The sequence below is a fragment of the Artemia sp. Qi Xiang Cuo genome, chromosome 14 (assembly GCF_049724085.1).
Source record: "Artemia sp. Qi Xiang Cuo chromosome 14, ASM4972408v1, whole genome shotgun sequence".
NCBI classification, from domain to species: Eukaryota; Metazoa; Arthropoda; class Branchiopoda; order Anostraca; family Artemiidae; genus Artemia; species Artemia sp. Qi Xiang Cuo.
Window position 1 is genome coordinate 36,808,681 of NC_142807.1, and position 26,595 is coordinate 36,835,275.

Sequence of the window (26,595 nt, forward strand, 5' to 3'; positions counted from 1 at the left end):
AATAACAAACGCATGGCAAGGACCTCCATCAACATACCTTTGGTGCTAATGATAAAAAAAAACAAAAAAAACAGCCAACCTTCCAAAAGAAGTGAATAAATAAAGAACATAGTAGCTAAAACACGGAAAAAGAGAAAAAAAAGGAGCCATTTTAGCAATTGAAAGCAAAAAGGTGACTGAATCCAAAAATTAAAACATTTAAATGATCATAACCATTCACAGATTTGATTTGACATGGATTCTATCCATTCCTATAGACACGGCTATTCTATTACTCCATTTTGATTCAATTATCCAATTTTATAAGCCCTCTTTATGATAATCTGATTAAAAAGATTCATATACAAGTTCTAATTTGCTTATTAACAGTACATGTATAGAATATTAAAAAAGAACTTTATTAAAATAAATAAACAAATTAAGGACAAACCCAAAGCTTATAAATTTATATGGGTAATAATCACCCTATATAAAACTCTTCATACACATTTACTATCAGCCATCCTTAACCCCCCCCCCCAAAAAAAAAAGAAGATATAAATATTCACAAACTAGCTGGATGTTGAAGACACAAAACCATTCAGCTTCTCTATCTCTCATCTCCCTCCTAAAAAGCAAAAAAAAAAAAAAAACACACACACACACACAGATCGTAACCACTTAAGAGAGAATTCACCCAGCAGGGATTATAATTCATAAATAGAGAAACCCTGTCCTTTCAGTTCGCTACAACATTCAATACACCAAAAAGCACAATAAGCGACACCCTAACCCTCCTAGTAGGCTCCATGACCTGAGTAAAAGAATTAGAAATAAATCAGACTACTACTGTCGTTAATCATAGGCAGCGCGCTAGCGATGCCTAAGTAAAGAATGATGTGGGCACAATGTGTTTTGTTTTTTTTTTTCTTCTTCTTCAGTCGGGCACTTCTCATCGAAGGAGTTGTCGTAGAAACTTTGAAGATGGCTCATTCGATTGGAAATTGGAGTGGCTAGTGCCCTTTTTAATAGTCGAAAGTGATTGGAGGGCAACTAGCCCCCCTCCCCCACGCCCATCATTCTCCTAAACACATCAAATACAAATTTTGAGATAGCCATTTTGTTCGGCGTAGTTGATTTCTAGATAGAAAATGTGTTTTTGAGGAGGACACTCTCCCACGACCCTCAGGGCAGAGGTTTTAAGTTATGCCCTGAGGGCATATAAGAACGATGTTGGCACAATGTACTATGTATTATTTCCTTTAGAGCAGCGCACTTCATATGGATGGGGTCGTCGTAGAAACTTCAAAAGGGGCTCATTCGATTGGAAATTGAGAGTTGCTGGTGCTCTTTTTAATAGTCAAAATTGATTCGAGGACAATTAGCCCACCCCCACGCCCATCAGTCTCCAAAACATACCCAACCAAAATTGCGAAATAGCCATTTTGTTCAGCGTAGTTTATTTCCTGACGGAAAATGGGTTTTTGAGGAGCTCACTCCCCCACAACCCTCAGGGCAAGGGTTTTAATTTAAGCCCTGGGGGCATATAAGGCTTTTATAGAAGGCGTTGTCGTAGAAACTTCAAAACAGGCTCATTTGATTGGAAATTCGAAGGGCTAGTACCCTTTTTAATAGTCGAAAGTGATTGGTGGGCAACTAGCCCCCCCCCCCCCCACGCCCATCATTCCCCCAAACACATCCGTTTGAGATAGCCATTTTGTTCAGCGTAGTTGATTTCCAGATAGAAAATATGTTTTTGAGGAGGACATTCCCCAACAACCCTCAGGGCAAGGGTTTTAAGTTAGGCCCTGGGGGCATATAAGGTTTTTATAGAAGGCATTGTCGTAAAAACTTCAAAAAAGGCTCATTCGATTGGAAATTCAAAGGGCTAGTGCCCTTTTTAATAGTCGAAAGTGATTGGAGGGCAACTAGCCCCCCCCCCCCCTACGCCCATATTTCCCCAAACACATCCAATCAAAGTTTTGAGACAGCCATTTTGTTCAGCATAGTTGATTTCCAGAGAGAAAATATGTTTTTGAGGAGGACACTCCCCCATAACCCTCGGGGCAAGGGTTTTAAGTTATGCCCTGAGGGCATATAAGAACGATATTGGCACAATGTACTATGTATTATTTTTTTTCCTTTAGAGCTGGGCACTTCATATAGAAGGGGTCGTCGTAGAAACTTCAAAAGGGGCTCATTCGATTGGAAATTGAGAGTTCTAGTGCCCTTTTTAATAGTCGAAATTGATTGGAGGGCAATTAGCCCCCCTCCCACGGCCATCTTTCCCCCAAATACATCCAATTAAAATTTTGAGAGAGCCATTTTGTTCAGCGAAGTTCATTTCCAGATAGAAAATATGCTTTTGAGGAGGTCACTTCTCCAAAGCTCTTAGGGCACGGGTTTTAATTTGTGCTCAGGGGGCATATAAAGTTTTTATAGACGTCCTTGTCGTAGAAACTTCAAAAAACGCTCAATATATTGGAAATGCAGAGGGCTTGTGCACTTTTCAATAGTCGAAATTAATTGGAGGGCACCTAGCCCCCCCCCCCCCACGCCCATCATTTCCCCAAACAAATCGAATCAAAATTTTGAGATAGCCAGTTTGTTCAGCGTAGTTGATTTCCAGATAGAAAACATGTTTTTGAGGAGCACAATCCCCCACAGCCCTCAGGGCAAGGGTTTTAAGTTATGTCCCGGGGGCATATAAGGTTTTTAAAGAAGGCGTTGTTTGTAAAAACTTGAAAAAAAGCACATTCGACTGGAAATTCAAAGGGCTAGTGCCTTTTTTAATAGTCTAGTCCAAACTGATTGGAGGGCAACTAGCCCCCTCCCACAACCATTATTCCCCTAAAACAGCCAATAAAACTTTTGATATAGCCATTTTGTTCAGTTTAGTTGATTTCCAGATAGAAGATATATTTTTGAAGAGGACACTCCCCCACAACCCTCAGGGAAAGGATTATAAGTTATGCCCTGGGGGCATATAAAGTTTTATTGAAATCTTAGAAACTTGTCATAGAAACTTGAAAAAGGGCTAATTCGATTTGAAATTCAAATGGATAGTATCCTTTTTAATAGTCGAAAGTGATTTGAGGGCAACTAACCCCCCTCTCACGCCCACCTTTTCCCCAAACACATCCAATCAAAATTATTAGATAGCCATTTTATTCAACGTAGTTGAAAGTTTTGGAAATTAGGTCTTTGGGGATGACGACCCTTCCCCCCACAGCCCTCAGGGCAAGGACTGTAAGTTATGGCCTGGGGCATATAAAGTTTTTATTAAAAGCGTTGTCATAGAAACTTCAAAAAGGCTCATTCAATTGGAAATTGAAAGGGCTGGTGTCTTTTTTAATAGTTGAAAGTGATTGAATAGCGACTAACGCCCCTCTCACACCCACCCAATAAAATAAAAACACATCCAATAAAAATTTTGAGATATCCATTTTGTTCAACGTAGTTGAACGTTCTGGAAATTAGGTCTTTTAGGATGATAACTCCCTCAGAGCCCCCAGTGCAAGGGTTGTAAATTATGCCCTGGGTGCATACAAGGTTTATATAGAAAGTTGTATAAATCATATGCAACGCGATCGCATTGCCTAAGTAAAGAACAGGGACACTCGAGAACGAGACAAGAAACAGGGACTAAGTAAAGAGAAGGGCACTCCTCAACAACCCTCAGGGCAAGGGTTTTAAGTTATGCCCTGGGGGCATAGAAGAACGATGTTGGCACAATGTATTATTTATTAATTATTTCCTTTAGAGCAGGGCACTTCGTATCGAAGAAGTTGTTGTAGAAACTTCGAAAAGCGCTCATTCAATTACAAAATTGGAGTGGCTTGTGCCCTTTTTAATAGTCGAAAGTGATTGGAAGGCGACTAACACCCCTCTCACGCCCATCATTTCCCCAAAGACATCCAATCAAAATTTTGAGATAGCCATGTTGTTTAACGTAGTTGAAAGCTCTGGAAATTCGGTCTTAGAGGATGACAACCACCCTAACAGAGCTTCGGGTAAGAGTTGTAATTTATGCCCTGGGGGCATATAAGGTGTTTATAGAAAGCGTTGTCGTTTCCAAAAGGACTCATTAGATTGGAAATCGAAAGGCCTAGTGCCATTTTTAATAGTCGAGAGTGATTGGAGGGCTTGATATTTTTATAGTAAAGATCGATGTGGGTATAATATATAATTTTTTGTTGTTGTTTAGACCAGAGCACTTCGTATCGAAGTAGTTGTCGTGGAAACTTCGAAAAGAGCTCATTCGATTGAAAATAGAAAGAACTGATGCCCTTTTTAATATTCAAAAGTGATTGGAGGGCAACTAATCCCCCTTCCACTACCACCCTCCCAAACCAACCCACCCATTTCTGCTCTCAAGATTTAACCAAATCAAAATAGCACAAGTGTATCCAAGCTATCAAAGAAAGTAAACAGATTTCTTTCGAATGGTATCAAGTTTTCCATTTCAGGTCAACTAGAGGAGGTATGAAACTAAATTAAACAGTACTATTTGTGTCCAAATTTTTAAGAGGGTGTATGTTTTTAAAATTGCTGAAAATTTTTCTCCAGCATACAAATAGCAGGCCAAACTACAAAGTCTTAAAAAACGGAAAGATTTTAAGTATTATTTTCTTTTTCCCTGAAAAGATTATGTCAATATAAAACGAAGAGAAATTAATTAAAAAAACTTTTTCCACAAAATAAGTTTTTCAAAGAAAAGTAAAGAGCTCCATTAGACAGTAAAAGAGCCAAAGTAAAATCAAATAATCCACCAAGCGTGAAACTACCACAAATCAGCATCGATAAATCAATGAAACCCAAAACGAACAGAAATTACAATAAATAACCGAGTCAAACTCAAAACGAGCAGAAATTAACATAAGTTGGGCGCAAAACCCCTATGCCTTCCCAAGGCCAGAACAAAATTTGCACTTTACTGAAAAAATATAAATGTTTTTACTTTTATAAATTTAATAAATAAAATATTATTAACATTTTGATTACTAAATATCAGTATATATATATTAAACTGACAATGCACATTCAGTAAAGTGCAAATTTTGCTCTGGCCCTGGGAAGGCATAGGGGTTTTGCGCCCAACTTCTGTTAATTTCTGCTCGTTTTGAGTTTGACTCGGTTATTTATTGTAATTTCTGTTCGTTTTGGGTTTCATTTATTTATCGATGCTGATTTGTGGTAGTTTCACGCTTGATAGATTATTTGATTTTATTTTTGCTCATTTTTTGTTTAATGTAGTTCTTTACTTTTCTTTGAAAAACTTATTTTGTGGAAAAAGTTTTTTGAATTAATTAACAGAAAACATCAAGCATGGAATTGTTATAGAAGAGAGAAGACCTTGGAAAAATATCCAGTCTTCAAAACTTTTCATAAACAGGTACCATTGCTAACCAAATCAAGGAGTTGAAGAGAAGGTTTGATGAGAAATTGGCTGAGGATGTTAAAGACAACCCAAGATCTTTCTGGAGTTATGCCTCTCAAAAATGTCATCGCTGACAGTCCCTGTTATCCTGCCCAATAGTCGACCTGTTGTTGATCCTGAGCTAAAGGTTGAAATTTTCAACCAACAATTCTCACATGTTTTTTCCTCCAATTCCAGTACTCTTTTTCCCTCTTCTACCATATATGACTTATTGCTTGAGATGGAGCCAGTTTTAACTAGTGATACAACAGTTCTAAAGAAACTTACATCCCTTTAAACTAATAAATCTACTGATTCTGACAGCATTCATCCTCATATCCTGCATGAAAGTCAAACGATCTTGTCTTGAACACTTTCCTTGCTATTCAACTTATCATTGAATCTTTCCAGACTATCATTGGACTGGAAAACGTCCATATCATTCCAATATTTAAGAAAGGTAAAAAGGACCTTGCTAAAAATTATTGACCTATAGGGCTGACATGAGTTGTCGTTAAGGTTCTTAAAAGAATATCCAATTCTGCAGTTATCCAGTATCCTGAAGCAAATAATCTGTTGTACAGCCCACAGTAAGGCTTTTGTTCTGGAAGAAGCTTGTGACAAAGTTTGTCACAAGCGACTTGCAATCAAGCTATGTCCAGTTAAGCTTGAAGAGAAATCCTTGCTCTGGATCCTTCATTTTCTTCACACGTAATCTCAGTGTGTTTAGCTTTTTGACGGTAATGGTAGCCATGTTCTTTCTTCTTCTAAACAAGTTTTGAGCAGGATTCCTAAGGGAAGTGCAAAAGGTCCTACACTATTTATCGGCTTTATTAATGATTCTCCTTCTACTATCAGCAGCAAATTGATGCTATATGCTGACGACTCAAAGCTTCTCAGACCAGCCTTGTTGTGTGACGATCATGCCCATCTACAAAATAATCATTGACTGCTTGGTCAATGGGCCAAGGCTTGGCTTCTTGAATTCAATGTTGCCAAATACCAGGTCATTCATTTCAGCAAGAAAAACCCAAACTCCTCTGTAAATGATGAGCAAGAGTTTGAAGTCACCATTGACAACCAATTAAAATCAGTACCCATGCTAAGAAGTTCGTGCTAGTTCAACTCTGGATCAAGCATACGCTTTCCACTTACTCCCCCAGAGCCATTAATTTTCTGTACAAATGACTTTTTTTGAACCAAGCTCTAAGTTGGAATGTCTCTAGCCCTCCTGTATTTTACGAAAGATAAAATTTTATAAGATATACAGAGACAAACCACCAAAATGATATGTGGGATGTAGGAATTTTCTAACCCTGCAAGACTAGTTAAGCTGAAACTCCTTACACTTTAATATAGGAGAAATCAAGGTGATGCCGTCCTAACCTACAATTTAATGAAGGCCCACATGCTCCCAGCCTTTTGTTGGTCCTAATCTAGGAACCAGTGGTCATTGGCTGAAACTTTTTAAACAGTCTACCCTAACCAGAGTCCATACTCAATTCTTTTCCTCAAGATTTGTCAATAGTTGAAATAAACTCTCTGAAGACACAGTTACTGCTGAATCTGTTGATATTTTCAAACGAAGGTTGGATGCTGAGTGGTCCTCAAGGAAGTGTAAACTTTAATGGGAAGCTGCTGATCATCCAACTGCACCTGATCACTAATATAGAAAACAACTTAAATCATTGGCTCTGGAACTTCACAAGAAAAGAGCTTTAGTTTACTCCAAGCTGAAATTCAAAGTAATTTAAGGTAAACAATAGAAAAGAAAAAGAGGAGCAGTCTGATCTACTTATTGTCAGCATTCAACTCAAATCAAGCAGCAGGGAACATCACAGAAACAGCAAAACAGAAAACAAAAAACACACACACACAAAAAGGAAGGTGACACCACTGTCTTTGAACCAACTTGAATAAAAAAATAATTACACATGCAAATAATTATATCAACACGAACACATTCCATCACATTCAAGGCAATGCCCTGACTTCATCTTACCAAAGAGCCATGAGCCTACAAAGTATTATTTCTTCTTTCTTTCTTTCTTTTCTCCCAGGCATTTTGAAGGAAGGATTAGTCATAGAAGCTTGGAAGAGATCTCATTCAACTGGAAATTGAAACTTCTAGCAATTTTATCCTGATTCAAATTAAATTCACGGGCAGCTAGCCTCCCTGCCATGCCCTTTCATGCTACCAAGCCCCATGCCCCATTACCCTGAAAGACATCCAAACAACATTTTGAGATAGCCATTTTGTTCAGAAAGTGCCATGAAACACAGATCAGCATTGCCAAGTTGGACTTTAGAGTCATCCTTTACCTTTAGGGTTTAACTTTCATGTGATAATACTCGTCAATGTTTGTTTAATAGCAGAAACAGATATTCCTGTTTGGTCCAGGTTATCTTATCAGCTATAGCCTTCTAGCAATCATTTTCCAGGCCATGGTATAAAAATTTTCATAAGGCAATCTCTCAAAACAACACATGTAGCGAGTAAATTAAAAGATGCTACGTATATCATCCATTTCGCATGAACTGCTTGGGAGATGATTGAAATAAGAACAGGGAATCACTATTATTTTTAAAACATAACTATGCCATATTACTATATTTTAATTTAATTAACTGTAATCAAACTGTAAAGCAGACCCAAGCAAATTTAAAATTGACAGAACTCCTTATTCCAAATAAGCAAAATATTGTTTAAGTAAACAAAGAATAAATAACCAAAGAAAAAAAACCTGAGAATAGGGTTTTGATAAGGCGAAAGAAAATACTAAAAAAGTGGAATTTTTGGGTAGGATAACTGCTTCAATTCTTCATTACAATAGGAAAAATCTCAAGGAAACATGTAGATATTCTCTGGACAAAAAATGTAAACAAAGATATCTGGATAAAAATAAAAAGACAAAAAGAGACAACAAAGAAAGCAAAAGAGGAATAACCGAAACTGGAAGAATTAAAAGACCTAACAATGAGGAAAAAACAACAATAGATAAAATCAAAATAGAAGAGAAAATTAAAAGGAGTTCTTATAAAGTCAACAAAAATATTGGACAAAACAAGACAGTTGAAGACAGCTGCCTAACTCTCATAGCCTTTAGATAAATATGGAATGAGTTCTATATAAGGAAGGGGGGGGTGTTTAAAAATTGATATCTAGTCCCTTTGTGTTTCCAGGAATATTTCTTGTCTATGCCTTTATTATTGGTGCTAAGAGGGGGAGGGGTAATCAATCAATCATTTTATTTATAAAATGGCATAAAATATTATTTACAGGTCTACCATAACAGAAATGGAACAGGCAAGACAGGGCATCATGAGCCATGTCAGAAAATTTCCTGGGATGGCAAATTCTATCAGGGGTTTTGTTTTCAGCTACCTTAAATGGTAATACTTATATTTTCTTATTTATATACAATAATTTAATATGTTTACGGCATTACAGAACCCAATTGTACAGGTTTCAATGGCTTCAGCCACATGGAAGATCAGAAGTCACTCAGAATTTCTATTTGTACAAACATTGATTTTTTCTTGAATAATAACAACTGCTGAAACAAAAAAAGAATTGGAAGAACAGGCTTTTTGAAAGCACTAAAAAACTTTAATGCAATGACTAAGGAGTTGAGTAGGGGGTGGTTTCCTCATATATGGAATTCTTTCTATCCATTTTAGTCTTAATGCTGCTCTTAACTTTCAGCTGAAATCTTATCTTTTTATTATCCTGTGGGCAACACTTTTATATTTTATTTCTTTTAAATTTTAGCCTCATTAGATTTCTTATTGTATGTTCTTTTCCAATATTTATTAAAGGGCTAGGCACACGTACCTGATTTCGGGAATCGATTTCAGCAAGGGTGTATTCCACGAGGCGGGGCTTAGTGACGTTTTTTGATGATTAATCATCATAAATTAAGTTCTAGACAAGGAATGTACTAGGGCTTTAGAGCTTTAGGCATGTAATTAATGGTATTTAATGATTATCGTAAATTAATCCTAAATTAATCGAAAAAACACCGACAAACGTCACTAAGCCCTGCCTCTTAGCATCATTAATTATAATCACTCGACGTGGAATACACCCTTGCTGAAATCGGTTCCCGAAATCAGCTACGTGTGCCTAGCCCTTAAGAATGACTTTTTCCATAGCCCTAGTCCTTTTATTTTACCATGCTATGATAACATGAAAAGAACATGAAAAAATATATAAAATAAAAATGCTAAAATAAATAATTTAGGATATCCTACACTGCATATTCTGCCTATATTTGGAATATACGTAGATTATTCTAAATTTTCATCTTCCTAATTATTTTTATTTGTCATACTTTCTCTGTGACTGCTCAAGTTTACATATGGGGGAATAAGCTAGGAACTTTCAATTTTATCCACTTTTTATCTACTTTTTTTTCTTGCAAAGGTATTGATTTTTCTTGATTATAAAATGGCATGCCATTACATTTGAAAAATTTTCAGTGAGAATAGTAGTTTTTTAGAATTCACAAGATTTTCTTTGAAACAGAATACCATTTAAAGCATTCTTATCATAGGCAGCGCAATAGCGCTGCCTCAGAAGAGAACGATCTTGGCACAATATATTTTTTTCTAGACCAGGGCACTTTGTATCAAAGAAGTTTTCGTAGAAACTTTGAAAAGGGCTCATTTGATTGGAAATTGGAATGGCTTGTGCCCTTTTAAATAGTCGAAAGTGATTGGAAAGCAACTAACACCCCTTCCACGCCCACCATTTCCACAAACGCATCCACTCAAAATTTTGAGATAGCCATTTTGTTCATCATAGTTGATTTCCAAATAGATATTATGTTTTTCAGGAGGATACTCCCCCCACAGCCCTCAGGGCAAAGGTTGTAAGTTATACCCTGGAGCATATAAAGTTTTTATAGAAAGACTTTTAGTAGAAACTTCAAAAAAGGACTCATTCGATTGGAAATTCAAAGGGCTAGTGGCCTTTTTAATAGTCAATATTGATTCGAGGGGAACTAACCCCCCTCTCACACCCACCATTTTCATAAACACATCCAATCAAAATTTTGAGATAGACAATTTGTTCAACTTAGTTGAAAGGTCCGGTAATTATATCTTTGAGGATAAAACTCCCCCTACAACCCCTAGGGCAAGGTTTGTAAGTTATGCCCTTGGGGCATATAAGGTTTTTATAGAAAGTGTTGTCATTAAACTTCAAAAAGGGCTCACTCAATTGGAAATTGAAAGGGCTAGCGCCCTTTTTAATAGTTGAAAGTAATTGGAGGGCAACTAACCCCCCTCCCATGCCCACTATTCCTCCAAACACATGCAATCAAAATTTCGAGGTATTCATTTTGTTCAACGTAGTTATAAATTATGGAAATTAGGTCTTTCTGGATGATAACCCACTCAGAGCCCTCAGGACAAGGGTTGTAAGTTATACCCTGGGGGCATATAAGGTTTTTATAGAAAATGTTGTCATAGAAACGTTAAAAAAGCTAATTTGATTAGAAATTGAAAGGGCTAGCGCCCATTTTAATAGTCGAAAGTGATTAGAAGGCAATTAACCCCCCTCTCACGCCCACCATTTCCCCAAACACATCCAATCAAAATTTTGAGATAACCATTTTGTTCAACGTAGATGAAAGTTCTGGAAATTAGGTTTTTGAGGATGACAACCCCCCCCCCCCTGTCTTGAAGGCAATGGTTGTAAGGTATGCCCTGGGGGGCATATAAGGGTTTTTATAGAAAATATTATCGTAGAAACCTCAAAAAAGGCTCATTAAATTAGAAATGCAAAGGGCTAGTACCCTTTTTAAAAGGCTAGTCAAAACTGATTGGAGGGAAACAGCCCCCCCCCTAAAACCCACCATTTCCCCAAACACATCCAATCAAAATTATGAGATAGCCAATTTTTGCAATGTAGTTGAAAGTTCTGGATATTATGTCATTGAGGATGATACCCCCCCCCCCTCCACACACCCCCGGGAAAGGTTTGTAAGTTATGCCCTGGAGGCATATAAGGTATTTCTAGAGATCATCGTCATAGAAGCTTCGAAAACTTCGAAGGGCTAGTGCCCTTTTTAATAGTCAAAAGGTATTGGAGGAAAACTAACACCCTTACGACGGCCATCATTTCCCCAAAATCATCCAATCAAATTTTTGAGATAGCCATTTTGTTCAACGTAGTTGAAAAGTTCAGACCCTTTTAGGATGACACTCCCCCTACAGCCCTCAGTGCAAGGATTGTAAGTTATGCCCTGGGGGCATATAAGGTTTTATAGAAAGCGTTATTGTAGAAACTCCAAAAAGGTTTCATTCGATTGGAAATTGAAAGTGCTAGTGCCCTATTTAATAGTCGAAAGTGACTGGAAGGCAACTAACGCCTCTCTCATGCCTACCATTTCCCAAAACACATCCAATCAACATTTTAAGATATAAATTCTGTTCAACGTAGTTGAAAGTTCTGGAAATTGGGTCTTTGCCAGCATTGTTGTAGAAACTTCAAAAAAGACCCATTCAATTGGGAATTGGGAGGGCTAATGCCCTTATTAATAGTCAAAAGCAATCGTAGGGCAAATGCCCCCCCCATACCCATCATTTCCCCAAACATTTCCAATCAACATTTTGATATAACAATTTTGTTGAATGTAGTTGGAGGTTCCAGAAATTATGTTTTGAGTATGACAACCCCCCGCAGCCCTCAGGGCTAAGGTTGTAAATTATGCCGTGGGGGCATATAATGTCATATGGAAAGTGTTGTCATAAAAACTTCAAAAAGGGCTCCTTCGATTGGAAATTGAGAGGGCTATTGCCCTTTTAATAGTTGAAAGTAATCAGAGGGAGAATCACCCTCCACACCCATCATTTCCCCAAAAATTTTCAAATGGCCATTTTGTTCAACATTGTTGAAAGGTCTGGAAATTAATTCTTTGAAGATGACAATCCTCTTCCGTAGCCCTCAGGACAAGGGTCGTAAGTTATGCACTTGGGGCACACAAGGGTCTTATAGAAAGTTTTGTCGTAGAAGCTTCAAAAAGGGCTCATTCGATTGGAAATTGAGTATTTTTTATTGGTCAAAAGCGATCAGAGGGCAAATGTCTCCCTCCACACCTATCATTTCCCCAAACACTTCCAATCAAAATTTGATATAACCATTTTGTTAAGCCTATCAGAAAGGTCTGGAAATTATGTCTTTGAGGATAACAAATCCCCCAAGCCCTCAGGGCAAGGGTTGTAAGTTGTGCCCTGAGGACATATAGGGTTTTTTTATAAAGTGTGATCATATAAGCTTCAAAAGGGGGCTCATTGGATTGGTAATCAGATGCTCTAGCGCTCTTTTTAAGAGTCAAAGTGATCAGAGGGCAGCCACCCTCTCCGCCCTACACAAACGTCATATTGTCCCGAAATACATCTAATATAAATTTTGAGATAGTCATTCTATTCAAAATACTCTAAATATCATATAAAAAGGCTTTTGGGGCTGAAACAAACTCCCGAGATTAGGGGCAAGGATTGTAAGTTATGCCAAGGAGGTATTAAAGGTTTGTATGGAAGGGATGGTTGTTTAGCTTCAGAAAAGGCTCAGTCTTTCTCCCCGAAAAAGACTATGTCAATATAAAACAAACAGAAATTAATCAAAAAGATTTTGTGCACAACATAAGTTTCATAGGCAGCGCGCTAGCGCTGCCTAAGTAAAGAACGATGTGGGCACAATGTGTTTTTTTTTTTCTCCATACCCTGGCATTTCGTATCGAAGGAGTTGTCGTTGAAATTTCGAAAAGGGCTCATTCGATTGGAAATTGGAGTCGCTAGTGCCCTTTTTAATAGTCGAAAGTGAGTGGAGGGCAACTAGCCCCCACCTCTCACGCCCTTCATTCCCTCAAACACATCCAATAAAAATTTTTGAGATAGCCATTTTGTTCAGCGTAGTTGATTTCCAGATAGAAAATATCTCTTTGAGGAGGACACTCCCCCAAAACCCTCGGGGCAAGGGTTTAAGCTATGCCCTGAGGGCATATAAGAAGGATGTTGGCACAATGTATCATTATTATTTTTTTCCTTTAGAGGAGGGCACTTCATATGGAAGGGGTCGTCGTAGAAACTTCAAAAGGGGCTCATTCGATTTGAAATCGAGAGTTCTAGTGTCCTTTTTAATAGTCGAAAGTGATTGTGAGGTGATTGTGAAGTGATTGTGAGTGAAGTGAGGGCAAGTAGCTCGCCCCCCAGCCCATCATTCCCCCAAACACTTCCAATCCAAATTTTGAGATGTCCATTTTGTTCGGCGTAGTTGATTTCCAGATAGAAAATATGTTTTTGAGGAGGACACTCCCCTACAACCCTCGGAGCAAGGGTTTTAAGTTATGCCCTGGGGGCAAATAAGGTTTTTATAGAAGAAGTTGTCGTAGAAACTTCAAAAAAGGTTCATTTGATTGGAAATTCAAAGGGCTAGTGCCCTTTTTAATCGTAGAAAGCGATTGGAGGGCACCTAGCCCCCCCCCGCCCATCATTCCCCCAAACACATCCAATCAAAATTTTAAGATAGCCATTTTGTTCAGCGTAGTTAATTTCCAGATAGAAAATATGTTTTTGAGGAGGAAACTCCCCCACAACCCTTGTGGCAAGGGTTGTAAGTTATGCCCTGGGGGTATATTAGGTTTCTATTGAGGTTTCTATATAAAGTTTATATTTAAGGTTTCTATATAAGGTTCTTGTCGCAGAAACTTCAAAAAAGACTCATTCGATTGGAAATTCACAGGGCTAGTGCCCTTTTTAATGATCGAAAGTGATTGGAGGGCAACTAACCCCCCCTCTCAAGCCCACCATATCCCCACACACATCCAATCAAAATTTTGAGATAGCCACATTATTCAATGTAGTTTTAAGTTCTGTAAATTAGGTCTTTGAGGATGACAACTCCCTCACAGCCCTCAAGACAAGGGTTGTAAGTTATGCCCTGGGAGCATATAAAGTTTTTATATAAGGCGTTGTCGTAGAAACTTCAAAAAGGGCTCATTCTATTAGAAATTGAAATGGTTAGTGTCCTTTTTAATAGTCGAAATTAATTGGAGGGCAACTATCACCCCTTTCACGCCCACCATTTCCCCAAACATATTCCATCAAAATCTTGAGATAGCCATTTTGTTCCACGCAGTTAAAGTTCAGGATATTATACCTTTGAGGGGGAAACTCCCCCCACAGTCTTCAGGGTAAGGATTATAAGTTATGCCCTGGGGGCAAATAAGTTTTTATTGAAATCTTTGTCGTAGAAACTTGAAAAAGGACTCATTCGATTGGAAATTCAAAGGTCTAGTGCCCTTTTTAATAGTCGAAAGTTATTTGAGGGCAACTAGCCCCCCTCTCTCGCCCACCATTTCCCCAAACACATCCAATCAAAATTTTTAGATAACCAATTTGTTCAGTGTTGTGGATTTCCAGATAGAAATTATGTTTTTGAGGAGAACACTCCCCCACAGCCCTCAGGGCAAGGGTTGTAAGTCATGCCCTGAGGGCATATAAGGTTTTTATAGAATGCGTCGTCGTAGAAACTTCAAAAAAGGCTCATTCGATAGAAATTGAAATGGCTAGTGTCCTTTTTAATTGTCGAAGTGATTGGAAGGCAGCTAACACCCCTTCCACGCCCACCATTTCCCCAAAACATTTTCAATTAAAAATTTGAGATAGCCATTTTATTCCACGCAGTTTGAAGTTCAGAAAATTATACCTTTGAGTAGGAAACTCCCCCCACAGTCTTACGGGGTAAGGGTTATAAGTTATGCCCTGGGGGAATATAAGGTTATTATTGAAATCTTTGTTGTAGAAACTTGAAAAAAGGCTCATTCGATTGAAAATCCAAAGGGCTAGTGCCTTTTCTAATAGTCGAAAGTGATTTCAGGGCAACTAACCCCCCTCTCACGCCCACCTTTTCCCCAAACACATCCAATCAAAATTTTTAGATAGCCATTTTATTCAACGCAGTTGAAAGTTTTGGAAATTAGGTCTTTCAGGATGACAACCCATCCCCCCAAAACCCTCAGGGCAAGTGTTGTAAGTTATGCCCTGGGAGCATGTAAGGTTTTTATAGAAAGCAATGTTGTAAAAACATCAAAAAAGGCTCATTCAATTTAAAATTGAAAAGGGCTATTATTATTCAATTGAAAATTGAAATTAAAGGGCTAGTGCCCTTTTAATAGTCGAACGTGATTGAAGGGCAACTAACCCCCTCTCACGCCCACCATTTCCCCAAACACATCCAATCAAAATTTTGAGATAGCCATTTTGTTCAACGTAGTCGAAAGTTCTGGAAATTAGGTCTTTTAGGATGATAACCCCATAAGAGCCCTCAGTACAAGGGTTGTAAGTTATGCCCTGGGGGCATATAAGGTTTATATAGAAAGTTGTTGAAGAAATTTCAAAAGGGGCTCATTTGAATGGAAATTGAAACTGCCCTTTTTAATAGTCGAAGTGAGTGGAGAATAATTAACACCCCTCTTACGCCCACCATTTTCCCAAACATGTTCAATCAAAGTTTAGAGATAGCCATTTTGTTTAACGTAGTTGAAGGTTCTGGAAATTATGTATTTAAGGATGCTAAACTCCCCAGAGTCCCCAGGGAAAAGGTTGTAAGTTATGCCATGGGGGCATATAAGGTTTTAATGATAGAGTTGTCGTAAAAACTTCAAAAGGGGCTCATTCAATTGGAAATTGAGGGGGCCAGTGCCCTTTTTAATAGCTAATCATAGGCAGCGCGATAGAACTGCCTAAGTAAAGAACGATGTGGGCACAATGTATTATTTATTTTTCTTTTTTCTTCTTCTTCTTTCTTCTCCATACCTGGGCACTTCGTATTGAAGGAGTTGTCGTAAAAACTTCGAAAAGGGTTCATTCGATTGGAAATTGGAGTAGCTACTGCCCTTTTTAATAGTCGAAAGTGATTGGGGGGCAACTAGCCCCCCCCCACGCCCATCATTCCCCCCAAAACATCCAATCAAAATTGGAGATAGCTATTCTGTTCAACGTAGTTGATTTTCAAAAAGAAAATATGTTTTTGAGGAGGACACTCCCCCAAAACCCTCGGGTCAAGGGTTTCAAGTTATACCCTGGTGGCATATAAGTTTCTATAGAAGGAGTTGTCGTAGAAACTTCCAAAAATGCTCATTCGATTTGAAATTCAAAATGCTAGTGCCCTTTTTAATAGTCAAAAGTGATTGGAGGGCAACTAGCCCCCCCACGCCAATTATTTCCCCAAACACATTCAATCAAATTTTGAGATAGCCATTTTTTTCAGCGTAGTTGATTTCAAGATAGAAAATATGTTTTTGAAAAGGACACTCCCCTACAACCCTCGGGGCAAGGGTTTTAATTTATGCCCTGCGGGCATATGGTTTTTATAGAAGGCGTGCTCATAGAAACTTCACAAAAGGTTCATTCGATTGGAAATTAAAAGGGCTACTGCCCCTTTTAAGAGTCGAAAGTTACTGGAGGGCAACTAACCCCCCCCCCCACCCAACGCCGTCACCTTTTCCCCAAACATATCCAATGAAAATTTTGAGATCGCCATTTTGTTCAACGTAGTTGATTTCCAGATAGAAAATATATTTTTGAGGAGGACACTCTCCTACAACCCTCTAGGCAAAGGTTTCAAGTTATGCCCTGGGACCATTTAAGGTTTTTATAAAAGGCATTGTCGCAGAAACTTCAAAACAGGCTCATTCAATTGTAAATTAAAGGCTGGTTCTCTTTTTGATAGTCAAAAGTAATTGGGGGGCAGGTAGCCCCCCCTACGCCCATCATTTCCCCAAACACATCCAATCAAACTTTTTGATAGCCATTTTGTTCAGCGTAGTTGATGTCCAGATAAAAAATATGTTTTTGAGGAGGACACTCCCCCAGAACCTTCAGGGCAAGGGTTTTAAGATATGCCCTGGGGGCATATAAGGTTTTTATAGAAGGCGTTGTCGTAGAAACTTCAAAAAGGGCTCATTCGATTGGAAATTCAAAGGGCTGGTGCCCTTTTTAATAGTAGAAAGCGATTGGAGGGCAACGAGCCCCCCCCCCACCCATCATTCCCCCCAACACATCAAATCAAAATTTTGATATAGCCATTTTGTTCAGCTTAGTTGATTTCCAGATAGAAAATATGTTTTTGAGGAGGACACTCCCCCACAACCCTCGTGGCAAGGGTTGTAAGTTATGCCCTGGGGGTATATAAGGTTTCTATTGAAGGCTTTGTCGCAGAAACTTCAAAAAAGGCTCATTCGATTGGAAATTCAAAGGGCTAGTGCCCTTTTTAATGATCGAAAGTGATTGAAAGGCAACTAACCCCCCCTCTCACGCCCACCTTTTCCCCAAAAACATCCAATAAAAATATTGAGATAACCACATTATTCAATGTAGTTTCAAGTTCTTTAAATTTGGTTTTCAAGGATGACAACTGCCAATCACAGCCCTCAAGACAAGGGTGGTAAGTTATGCCCTGTGAGCATACAAAATTTTTACTGAACGCATTGTAGTAGAAACTTCAAAAAGGGCTCATTCGAATGGAAATTGAAATGGTTAGTGTCCTTTTTAATAGTCAAAAGTAATTGGAGGGCAACTATCACCCCTTTCACGCCCACCATTTCCCCAAACATATTCCATCAAAATCTTGAGATAGTCATTCTGTTCTACGCAATTAAAGTTCAGGATATTATACCTTTGAGGGGGACACTCTCCCCACAGTCTTCAGGGTAAGGATTATAAGTTATGCCCAGGGGGAATATAAGTTTTTATTGAAATCTTTGTCATAGAAACTTGAAAAAGGGCTCATTCGATTTGAAATTCAAAGGTCTAGTGTCCTTTTTAATAGTCAAAAGTGATTTGAGGGCAACTAGCCCCCCTATCTCGCCCACCTTTTCCCCAAACACATCCAATCAACATTTGTAGATAACCATTTTGTTCAGTGTTGTGGATTTCCAGATAGAAATTATGTTTTTGAGGAGAACACTCCCCCACAGCCCTCAGGGCAAGGGGTGTAAGTTATGCCCTGGGGGAATAAAAGTTTTTTATAGAAGGCGTTGTCGTAAAAACTTCGAAAGGGACTTATTCGATTGGAAATTGGAGTAGCTAGTGCCCTTTTTAATAGTCGAAAGTGATTGGAGGGCAAAAAAGCCCCCCCCCACGCCCATCATTCCCCCTAACACATCCAATCAAAATTTTGATATAGCCATTTTGTTCAGCATAGTTGATTTCCAGATAGAAAATAAGTTTTTGAGGAGGACAATCCCCTAAAACCCTCGGGTCAAGGGTTTTAAGTTATGCCTTGGGGGAATATAATATTTTTATAGAAGACGCTGTCGTAGAAACCTCGAAAAAGGCTCATTCGATTGGAGATTGGAGAAGCTAGTGTCCTTTTTAATAGTAGAAAGTGATTGCAGGGCAACTAGCCCCCCTACGCCCATCATTCCCCCAAACACATCCAATCAAAATTTTGAGATAGCCATTTTGTTCAGCGTAGTTGATTTCCAGATAGAAAATATCTTTTTGAGGAGGACACTCCCCAGAACCCTCAGTGCAAGGGTTTTTATGCCCTGGGGGCATATAAGGTTTTTATAGAAGGCGTTGTCGTAGAAACTTCTAAAACGGCTCATTCGATTGGAAATTGGAGTAGCTAGTGCCCTTTTTAATAGTCGCAAGTGATTGGAGGGCAACTAGCCCCCCCCCACGCCCATCATTCCCCCAAACACATCCAATCAAAATTTTCAGATAGCCATTTTGTTCAGCGTAGTTGATTTCCAGATAGAAAATATGTTTTTAGAAAACATGTTTTCGAGGAAGACACTCCCCCACAACCCTCGGTGCATGGTTTTTAAGTTATGCCCTGGGGGCATATAAGGTTTTATAGAAAGCGTTGTCGTAGAAACTTCAAAAAAGGCTCATTCGATTGGGAATTGGAAGGGCTAGTGCCCTTTTTAAAAATCGAAAGTGATTGGTGGGCAACAAGCCCCACCCACGCCTACCATTCCCCCAAACACATCCAAACAAAATTTTTAGATAGCCATTTTGTTCAGTGTAGTTGATTTCCAGATGCAAAATATGTTTTTAAGGAGGACACTCCCCTACAACCCTCGGGGCAAGGGTTTTAAGTTATGCCCTGGGGGCATATAAGTTTTTTTATAGAAGGCGTTGTCGTAGAAAATTCAAAAAAGGCTCATACGATAGGAAATTCAAAGAACTAGCGCCCTTTTTAATAGTCGAAAGTGATTGGAGGGCAACTAGCCCCCTCCCCCCCTGTCCATCATTCCCCCAAACACACCCAATCAATTATGAGATATCCATTTCGTTCAGCGTAGTTGATTTCCCGATAGAAAATATGTTTTGAGGAGGACACTCCCCCACTACCCTCGGGGCAAGGGTTGTAAGTTATGCCCTGGGGGCATATAAGGTTTTTATAGAAGGCGTTATCATAGAAACTTCAAAAAAGGCTCATTCGATTAGAAATTCAAAATCTTGAGATAGTCATTCTGTTCTACGCAATTAAAGTTCAGGATATTATACCTTTGAGGGGGACACTCTCCCCACAGTCTTCAGGGTAAGGATTATAAGTTATGCCCTGGGGGCATATAAGTTTTTATTGAAGTCTTTGTCGTAGAAACTTGAAAAAGGTCTAATTCGATTAGAAATTCAAAGGGCTAGTGCCGTTTTTAATAGTCAAAATTGATTGGATGGCAACTAACCCCCCTCTCACGCCCACCTTCTCCTCAAACACATCCAATAAAAATTTTAACATGGCCACATTATTCAACATAGTTTTAAGTTCTGTAAACTAGGTCTTTGAGATGACAACCCCCTCACAGCACTCAGGACAAGGTTTGTAAGTTATGCCCTGGGGGCATATAAAGTTTTTATCGAACGCGTTGTCGTAGAAACTTCAAAAAGGGCTCACTCCATTAGAAATTGAAATGACTAGTGCCCTTTTTAAAAGTCGAAAATAATTGGAAGGTAACTAACACCCCTTCCACACCCACCATTTCCCCAAACACATACAATCAAAATTTTGAGATAGCCATTTTGTTCCACGCAGTTAAAGTTCAGTAAATTATACCTTTGAGCACGACACTCCCCCCCACAGTCTTCAGGGCAAGGGTTATATATAAATGCACTGTGTTAATGCTAATTCCCAATGAGGCATCTCAGCAGTATCCCGAGAACGACTGGGAGTATTATTTTAAAACTTTTGGGGCTACTTCTGCTCTTAAAATTTTACCAAATCAAAATAGCGTAAGCGTAGCCAAGCTATCAAAGAAAGTAAACAGATTTGTTTTGCAAATCGTATCAAGTTTTCCATCTCAGGTCAACTAGAGGAGGTATGAAACTAAATTAAACACTATTATTTGTGTCCGGATTTTTAAAAGGGTGTATGTTGTTAAAAATTGCTGAAAATTTTTCTCCAGCATACAAATAGCAGGCCAAACTATAAAGTCTTAAAAAACGAAAAGATTTAAAGTATTATTTTCTTTTTCCCTGAAAAGACTATGTCAATATAAAAAGAACAGAAATTAATTTAAAAAACTTTATCTACTAAATAAGCTTTTCAAAGAAAAGTAAAGAACCCTATAAAACAAAATAGGAGCAAAAATAAAATCAAATAATCTACCAAGCGTGAAACTACCACAAATCAGTATCAATAAATAAATAAAACCTAAAACGATCAGAAATTACAATAAATAACCGAGTCAAACTCAAAACGAGCAGAAATTAACATAAGTTGGGCCCCTATGCCTTCCCAAGGCCAGAACATAATTTGCACTTTACTAAAAAAAATACAAAGGAATGTGCTTTGTCAGTTTAATATACATATATTGATATTTAGTAATCAAATATAAATATTATTCGATTTATTAAATTTATAAAAGTAAAAGCATTTATATTTTTTTCAGTAAAGTGCAAATTATGTTCTGGCCTTGGGAAGGCATAGGGGTTATGAGCCCAACTGATGTTAATTTCCACTCGTTTTGAGTTTGACTTGGTTATTTATTGTATTTTCTGTTTGTTTTGGGTTTTATTTATTTAGCAATACTGATTTGTGGTAGTTTCACGCTTGGTAGATTATTTGATTTCATTTTTGCTCATTTTTTGTTTAATGGAGTTCTTTACTTTTCTTTGAAAAACTTATTTTGTGGAAAAAGGAACAGTCATATCATTACGGTATTTGATAGTTTTTAAAATTTGTTCCCTGAAGTATATTAATAGCAAACTATTGTATTTGAGAGATATTTTATTTTGTAATGGATATCCTGTAAAATTTGTAAATGAAATAATACAGAAAAGGCAGAGTAAGTTTGAAAAAAGGTAATAAAAACAAAGGTTCTCAACTTTTGGACCCCATAATTTCCAATAGATACATTTCATTGCCTTACAGACCAATTCTTGGGGAGTAAATCAAACAAACTTTACTCAAGCATAATATTTCAACTTGTTTTAAATCAATCAGACCACTGATTAACTTTTTAAATTCTGAAAAATATATAACACAGAATATTTTGTCAATTGGTGTTTATAGCATCCCTTGCTCTTGTGGGAAATTTTACATTGGTCGAACACACCAGAAATTTATAGAAAAATTTATTGAGCACCAGAATTCAATGGATAATGTGCTAAAATTTACAAACCTCCAGACAGTTTCACTTCAGCCTTAGCAGAACATTCATTTTTTAATTTGGACCATTTTGTGCAGTTCGAGGAGGCAACAGCCATTTCCAATTATAAAGGTTTCATGTAATGGGCTCTTGAAGTATTAGAAATTAAAAAACATATTTTTGCAGGTTTATCAATAAATAGAGATACTGGGAATATAAATATTCATCCTATTTATTTTAGTTTTATGTACATTTTTTAGTTTTAGTTTTTTTTTTGTCTATGCTGAATATGCCTTGTTTGATACAGGCAAAATATATTCGTTTTTGTTGTTTTCATTTACTGGCCATAGACCTGTTTTTGTATTTATATTTTTTCTGTCATGGCTGGCTAGTTCAGTTTTAGATCTTTTAAACACCTATTGCAACACTTGGTTTTAACTTCCCCTTGCATAACATTATGACAATAGCAAACCCAGCTTTAACACACATATTTTGAATAGAATTCTAGATGAAGGGGTGATATTCAACTTTTCTCTCCTAAAACAGAAGCATATTCCAAATCAGGGCTCTGGATCCAGGCCTGGATTGACCTTAGTATACTTGAAACCTGGGTTGGACTTGCCAAAATCAATAACACTACATTTGTCAGTATTGAAGCTCATGTACCATGTTTTTTCCCATTTTTGAATATGGTTAAGATCTGCCTGTAGTGACTCATAATTGACTGCATCAAACAACTTTGAGTCATCTGAATAGAGAGATAGATGATTTGTAGTTAATCGAAAAATATCATTTATACAAAAATTTTGAATAGGGTAGGTCCTAAGACACTACCCTGCAGGACACCACTGATGACTCTATATCTCTCAGAGAGGATTGATTCCCTTTCATCAGTAAAAAGCCTCACTCTCTGTGTTCTATCTGAAAGAAAAGCTGAAATCCACCCAACAAAATCTACATTAATTCTACATGAGACGAGTTTAATATTCAAGTGTGGATGTGGAAGTTTGTCAAATGCTTTTGGAAGGTCAAGCAGGAAGACATCCACAGGTAAGCCCTGATCAATTAGATCTGTTATGTCTCTAGCAAATTTATTTCTATAGACTTTCCTGGTTAAAAACCATATTGGCTAGGCAATAGTATTGCATTAAGTTTGAGATTAAGCATGAGCACTGTTTCTGTTCTGTTTTTAAACCTGTTTCTGTTTTGTTCTTACAAAAAAACAGAGAACAGAAACATATGACCTGTTTTTTATTTACCTGTTCTGTTCTGCTTCTGTTTTTATAATAATTATTTTGTCCTGTTTCTGTTTTTTTTTCTAACTGTTTTTCTTCTGTTTGATTTGAGATTGATTTGATTTGACTTTATTGATTTGAGATATTAAGAACTTTCGAACTTACAAAATAGTGCTATAAATTGTAATTTGAAATTTTGAAGAAGCGTGGTTATGCCCCATACAGTTTTTGGAATTGGAGCATTAATATAAAGCAGAAGTAAGTAAAATGATGGCACTCAGTGTGTCTAACATATCAAACGTGCTGCTAGATTGTTTAAGCTAGGCAAAATTAAAGCTTAGGAGTCAGATGAGAGTAAGTAGGTGTGTAAATGGGAGAACAGTAAAGGTGCAGTTTTGTTTCACTAAAACAACTTATTTTTTTGTGTATATTATTCAGTCAATTGAGCAGCCAAGTTGCAGAGATACTGTCTAGGTGAAGCAGGATTCAAACAAATCACTTATTACTGTATATTCTAGTTCTAATGGTAGAGCCTCTGTATCCTACATTACATGGGAAGTAATCTGTACCTTTAACCAGGAAAACTTTAGTTCAACAGTTTTTATGGAATTTATGCTGCTAGATAACAGTGACTTGCTATGATTACCATGCTAGCCTATACATGATAAATACCGATTATTCATTGTAAATTTTCTTAAACGTTTAGTCAGAGAGGAATGTAAATGTATTGAAGTCTTGTCCAGTAGAAATATATGTTTTTGCTGGCACTTTTTATTGCATCAACCTAACAACATATACGTTTTCAAGATGCCAAATATACTTTTTCTACCATCTCTAAATATAATCAATGGAAACCCTTTCAGGGAAAAGCCTAGAGTTGAAACAGTGGCCTAACCAGCTGATTCTTGCCTAGCTGGCCAAAGTCTTAGAAAATGCTGATACACTTTTCTCATTCTGTAGAATAACACATCTTCTGGTGAACACGGTAACTTTTGCCATACAGCACTATAAATTAAGAAAAAATGCCACTAAGCAGTATATTATTTCTGTCTCTTAAATACCTATTATAGACGAGTAAATTCCCATAAAAATTGATATGATATGATTTATTAACACTAAAAGCCCTACTGGACCATGGTTAATACACTTCAAAAATAACAAATGAAAATAACCTTATAATACTGTATATTATAATACTGTGCTGCAAATTGTCCAAGTTTTTAGGAAACCATAGTTAGGGCTGTCATTTTGGTTTTATTTGCTGACAGGTTTTCTTGGCTCATTGCACAAACAAAACCACTCAGGGAAAAATTGGCCCCTTTCCCCCTAATTATGCCACTGAGGTGAAAGAGGTCAGATATTTAGCTGGAGGTGCTATTTTCAAAATGGTAGGCTACTGGAAGGTGCTTCTAATTCTGTGAAAAATCCTAAAATTAACCTTTGTTTTAAGATAAGCATGATGTCATTTTCTGATGATGACTTGGATCCAATACATCTCTCTGGGTACCCTATGGAAGAAAAGAAGCAAAGGAAGTATTAGGTGCAACTTCTGAAGAGCGTCTGTAAAGGCTAAGGGAGTCTCTGCCATGACATTTATATATTATCTTAAAAGGCAGCACACAATGGATATGCACAAAGATAAAGTATATGCGGCTGGTGCAGAAAATAACAAACCCAACCCAACTAAAAAAATATATCAAGTCAGGCTGCTTCTGTTGAGAGAGCTCCAGATAGTAAAGCAAGTGACACATATGGCAATGGATTAGTGAAATCTGGAATAAGAAGAGCAGAGATACATTTTTTTTTTTTTCCAATTGATCAAAACAAGCTCTGCAGATGCTCTGCTGCAAAACCCTGTTTAAGGAAAAATTGCCACTTTCTACTTTTGATAAGCCAGATAGGAAACAGCTTATTAAAAAAAAAAACAAAAAAAACAGGAGGCTTGAAAGCACAATTTGGGGGAACTCTCGTCACATAAGTTTTGCTGCCAGAAAAAAAGAAGTTCAGAAGGCTGCTTTAAGATCTGCCACTCAGACTAGCTTGACGTTTCACTGCTGGTCTGCAAAAGGATCTGGCTTTATAGGTATCACTGCCTATTACCCAAGGAAGATGAAAAATGAGGAGAGGTTGCACCACTATTTTTCACATTTCAAGAGGCATAAGCATTCTCATACAACTACTAACATTCTTTCAGCAATCCAAGTTGCAATCAGGAAGTTTTCAATAATAGATAAGATGTTCTGTGTTGTGACTGATTCAGGGAACAATGTCACCAAAGCCTATAGGATATGAGCCCTTTCTTGAACTTCAGGTTTTTAACATTGTCTTCATTCATCTGCTGCATGCTTTCTTGGATTTTTGTTGAGTCAAAGCATCCCTGAAGAAGAATGCTTGGAATCCTTTGATGAAGTTGATCCAACTGTTGAAAACTATTCAGACAGTCTTTCTGTTCCTTGTTCTGAAAACTCCGAAAATGAAGATATGCTTGCTGAAGAATCTGAATAAACTGATGCAGTGTCTAAAGACGAGGGTGGTGAAAGGAATGGGAGAAGAAGAGTGGGGAGCTGGGAGTCTGTCAAAAAATGAGGTTGCAATACAGGCTATCCTAAGACATGTTATCCAAAGACATGTTACACTTGTTCAAACATTGATAGTTGAGGTTGTCACTACCCCTTTTTCTTTGGGAATGGATCATGAAAACATGCCTAAATAATCAAAGGCATGCCCACTTGTATTCTTAAAACAAAAGTTTGAAGTAGTAACACTTTCTATAATAAAGTAAGTTTATGGGTTGGAGAAAGTATTTTCTGCTGCAAAGCAAAAGAAATTTTTGAAATAAGTTATCAAAAAGTGCAATTGTTTTTTTTATTACATCTGTTTGAAAACGTATTAAGAGAAGAGAATTCTTAAAGAAAGTATTGTGTAGCAAAGGGTCTAAGTTTCTTTGTAATTCAGAATTTGAAAAATTTCCTTTTACATATTTACTTAAGAATGAATTTGTTGGAGGGCCTAGAACATTATTTTCTAGCACAAAGCAATGTAAAAATATACAAAGTACCCTTAAACCATGAATTTTCCTTTTGATTTGTCTCTCACACAAATTGGCTAGGAAATAATTAATCTTAAAAAGATGTTTTAAGCTGCAAGGCAACACAAATTTTTGATTGGTGGTAAGAAGTGTCATTTTCCTGTGCATTTTTCTTCTTTCATGCATTGTTTCAGGTGGCTTCCAAACATTAGGATGGAGGAAGGGGAAAGCATGGTCTGGAGGGCAAGACTGTCCCCTGCCAAAGTAACTATGGGCTTTGCTTAAACACTAATGGGTTTAAGCTGATTAAACAATTTGATGACAAAA

At 37.5% G+C, this 26,595-nt stretch overlaps 1 protein-coding gene across 1 annotated transcript in view; it reads right to left on the minus strand.

Annotated features, from left to right (window-relative positions):
- zda (peptidyl-prolyl cis-trans isomerase zonda) overlaps positions 1–22,154 on the minus strand; it is a 136,174-nt gene extending 114,020 nt beyond the window's left edge. The window contains exon 1 of the mRNA XM_089099717.1: positions 22,039–22,154. Coding sequence (XP_088955843.1) covers positions 22,039–22,123 — 85 coding nt within the window. The 5' untranslated portion in view covers positions 22,124–22,154. The remainder of the gene's footprint in view (positions 1–22,038) is intronic.
- Positions 22,155–26,595: the final 4,441 nt, after the last annotated feature.